At 51.5% G+C, this 3,616-nt stretch overlaps 1 protein-coding gene across 2 annotated transcripts in view; it reads left to right on the forward strand.

Annotated features, from left to right (window-relative positions):
- LOC123096757 (glucan endo-1,3-beta-glucosidase-like) overlaps positions 1 to 3,374 on the forward strand; it is a 4,401-nt gene extending 1,027 nt beyond the window's left edge. Inside the window, exons 2-4 of one of the 2 annotated variants that reach the window (XM_044518539.1) lie at positions 318 to 819; positions 2,607 to 2,910; positions 3,001 to 3,374. In XM_044518539.1, coding sequence (XP_044374474.1) covers positions 318 to 819; positions 2,607 to 2,910; positions 3,001 to 3,029 — 835 coding nt within the window. In that variant the 3' untranslated portion in view covers positions 3,030 to 3,374. Of the gene's footprint in view, positions 820 to 2,606; positions 2,911 to 3,000 lie in introns of both variants that reach the window. The other variant, XM_044518538.1, reaches the window with a different exon arrangement.
- The last annotated feature ends 242 nt before the right edge of the window (positions 3,375 to 3,616 follow it).

Below are 3,616 nucleotides of genomic sequence, written 5' to 3' on the forward strand. Positions count from 1 at the left end.
TCCCTCCCCAACTCCGCCCTCCCCGCCCTCGCCGACAAGGCCACCGGCCTCGACGCCGCGCGGTCCTGGATCCGCGCCAACCTCTCCCCCTACGTCCCCGCCACCAACGTCACCCTCCTCCTCGCCGGCAACGAGATCCTCCTCTCCACCGACACCAACCTCATCCTCTCCCTCCTCCCCGCCATGCGCCGCCTCGCGCAGGCCCTCAAGGCCGAGGGCCTCACCGGCGTCCGCGTCACCACCCCGCACTACCTCGGCATCCTCGCCCCTTCCGACGGCATCCCCTCCAACGCCTCCTTCCGGGCGGGTTACAACACCAAGCTATTCCCGGCCATGCTGCAGTTCCACCGCGACACCGGGTCGCCCTTCATGGTGAACCCTTACCCCTACTTCAGCTACCGGCCGGAGACGCTCAACTACGCGCTCTTCCGCCCCAACAGCGGCATCTACGACCCGGCAACGAAGCTCAACTACACCAGCATGCTGGACGCCCAGATGGACGCAATCTACACCGCCATGAAGAAGCTCGGGTACGGAGACGTCGACATCGCCGTCGGGGAGGCCGGGTGGCCCACCCAGGCGGAGCCCGGGCAGATTGGCGTCGGGGTGCAGGAGGCCAGGGACTTCAACGAGGGCATGATTCGGGTGTGCAGCAGCGGCAAGGGCACGCCGCTCATGCCCAACAGGACGTTCGAGACCTACCTCTTCTCCCTCTTCGACGAGAACCAGAAACCAGGGCCGATCGCCGAAAGGCACTTTGGCCTCTTCAACCCGGACTTCACGCCCGTCTACGACCTCGGACTCCTCCGGGACGGCGCGGTACGTACTGCACTTTTCTCCCCTCTCATGATCCTTAATAATTATTCAAGATATGAACCTTTACCTGCATGTCTTGTGTCCTTAAACTTATCAAACAAATTGCTGGGGCCTAAAATATTTTCTTTACTATAATGATTGGTTGATTGCATCCCATAATTCGTCTGGGCCTTTCTTTACAATCGTGATTTTATGTTTTAATTCTGCGGAGAATGTGGTTTCAATTGTGTCAAATTCAGTATTTAACTTGGAGAAAAAAAATACCCAGGGATGAACCCAGTAGTTTAGTAATAATGAACATTCCGTGTCATCCATGGGCTGCAGCAACTCTGTTTCAGTCTTACAGATGATCCGACTTGATTGCTAAGGTGGTCCTCCATTCACACTGCAACCGCATTTGTCAAAGGTGATGTATGTGTATGGACCGGCTTCTTCTGGAAACGGCTAGCTGCTTGCTTGCGTTTCCGACTTTTGCTCCTATCCCCTGCATGATCTGCTTGCCCAAACGGCTGCCTTTCTTGACGGATCCAGTATGGCAGCAGGCGTGCGTTGATAGCAGCCTTGGACACGTCTGGTGTTATTTCTGGACGCGCTTGGGTGGGGTGGGACCACTGCCAAAACTCTGATTTAGATCCATATGCACATGTTTGCTAGCTATTCGCTGCTGCTGCTGCTGCTGCAAATGTACCAGTAAGCTTGCACCGGACAATTCCGAGTTATTAACAAAATACCAGTTCGTAGTACTCCCTCTCAAAATCTTATAGTACTAGTTTACAGAGTAAGTACTAACTAAAAGAGGCACTAGGATCTGATATTTGAATTGGAATGGATATCAGAATAAATGGTTTAATGACTTAAATCAACTGGTACTGTTTTGAGAAGAAGAAGAAAAAATTAACTGGTTGTCAACACTCCTGAGTTCTTTTTTCTTTGTTATTAATACGGCTATGTTATAAATTTCGAATCAACGCGTTAAGGGCTTCTTTGTGTTAATTTCATTTCTTCAAGGAAAAGATGTAACCTTGAAACTTTTCTAACGGAAGCTACCTTCAAGCAAAGGAGTTGGGGTTTAAGATTCTGGTGGTCTTGTGTCTCAAGTTTTAACTAGAAGCTGCACCTTTGGACTTGCTATCTACTGTAGGTTTACTGAGATGCCTGCCTATTGTCTACTATAAATGACAGGATAGCGCATACATCTGTATGCCTGCCTGTAGGTTCAGATAACAGATGGAGCCTTGCTTCATTTGGCGTCATCTCCTTTCCGTGGCATCCAATACTCCTACGCATGCATCTGTTCTGCTTCAGCTGCATTAATGTTGTGGCGTGCATGTGGATTAGACCCTCGCATCAAAGGAAGGAAGCAGCCATTAGCTGGCTGCTTTTTCGGATGCTTAGCGAAAGTAGACCATGTGGAGGAGAAGGGGCTGTTTGCATTACTAGTATTTTTTAGCATGCTGATTCGGCCTACCGGCTAGTGTGTGTCAACAATCTTAGGGAGAAAACCAATTTGAACTGGCCCTGCTTTGGGCGGTGCCAGCCCAGCCCAGAGAACACGTGCTCTGTTCAAAGCACCACTAAGCTGCACAGCCTTCCAGTATGGCTGTCTAAAGTATTACTAGTATAGCCCAGTTCAGAGTTTGATGTATTAGTATAGCTCAGCTGAGAATCTAAAGTATGGCCGTCAGTTGTACTTGCTGTTTATTTATCCTGGCAATTCTGATGCTTAGATTCGTCGCTCCTGTACTATTACCTGACTTACCAGGTGCCCGTTATGTTGTTTTGCCTTGCAGTCTGTAGCTCCAAACCCTTCGCCAAGCCCATCGCCCAATCCGAGCCCCAAGCCCTCGCCGTCCGGAGGCGGGAAGTGGTGCGTCGCCAAGGACGGCGCCAACGGGACGGACCTGCAGAACAACATCAACTACGCCTGCGGCTTCGTAGACTGCAAGCCCATACAGGGCGGCGGCGCGTGCTTCAGCCCCAACAGCCTGCAGTCTCATGCCTCGTACGTGATGAACGCCTACTACCAGGCCAACGGCCACACCGACTTGGCGTGCGACTTCAAGGGCACCGGCGTCGTCACCTCCAGTGACCCCAGTAAGTCCATATAAACAGTTTGTGAAGTTTCTGAACCTGGCTGGGTGTGGCATAGGAGGAGCTGATGATGCCACCCTTGTTGAGTTGCAGGTTACGGGGGTTGCAAATACGTCTCCTGACGGTACGCAGCAAGCCACGGCAGTACGAGGGCAGGGGCGCCAGCCTCCAGCCCACTACCATCTCCAGCTCGGAGCCGCGGTGGCGGCAGCGACGCAGGACTGCTCATACTGCCGGGCTTGCGCCATATTCTTCTATACTCGTGTCTGACAGCCATGCTGCTTCTTCCTTTCTAGTCATATAAATATCGATAATCGCCTCTTAGCTTAGCGCAGACAGGCGGCTGTAGCGTGATGTTGGGCCGTATTGCGTTGCATCGCATTAATTTATTTTTCGTTACCTTCTGTGCTTGTCATTGCATTCATGTAGAAAATACAAGAAACAAAAAGAGGAAGCCTTGCTGTGTCTGTCTACTTTGTGATCATTTTGCTCGTTTGAATCCTAGAATCTGCATACAGGACATGGCCGATCCTCAAAGCCAGGCCTTAGGTTGACTCCAACAGGGCCACCCATTTGATCCGCTTGTGTCTGTTTGGATTCGTGTGGATAAGAAACATGGCCCAACGCGGCGACGCAAGCGGACGGTTGTTTGATTTTTGTTCACCAAGACTCATTTCTGACCCAAATTTAGGCCGAGTTCGCCGTGAAT

The sequence above is a fragment of the Triticum aestivum genome, chromosome 4D (assembly GCF_018294505.1).
Source record: "Triticum aestivum cultivar Chinese Spring chromosome 4D, IWGSC CS RefSeq v2.1, whole genome shotgun sequence".
NCBI classification, from domain to species: domain Eukaryota; kingdom Viridiplantae; phylum Streptophyta; class Magnoliopsida; order Poales; family Poaceae; genus Triticum; species Triticum aestivum.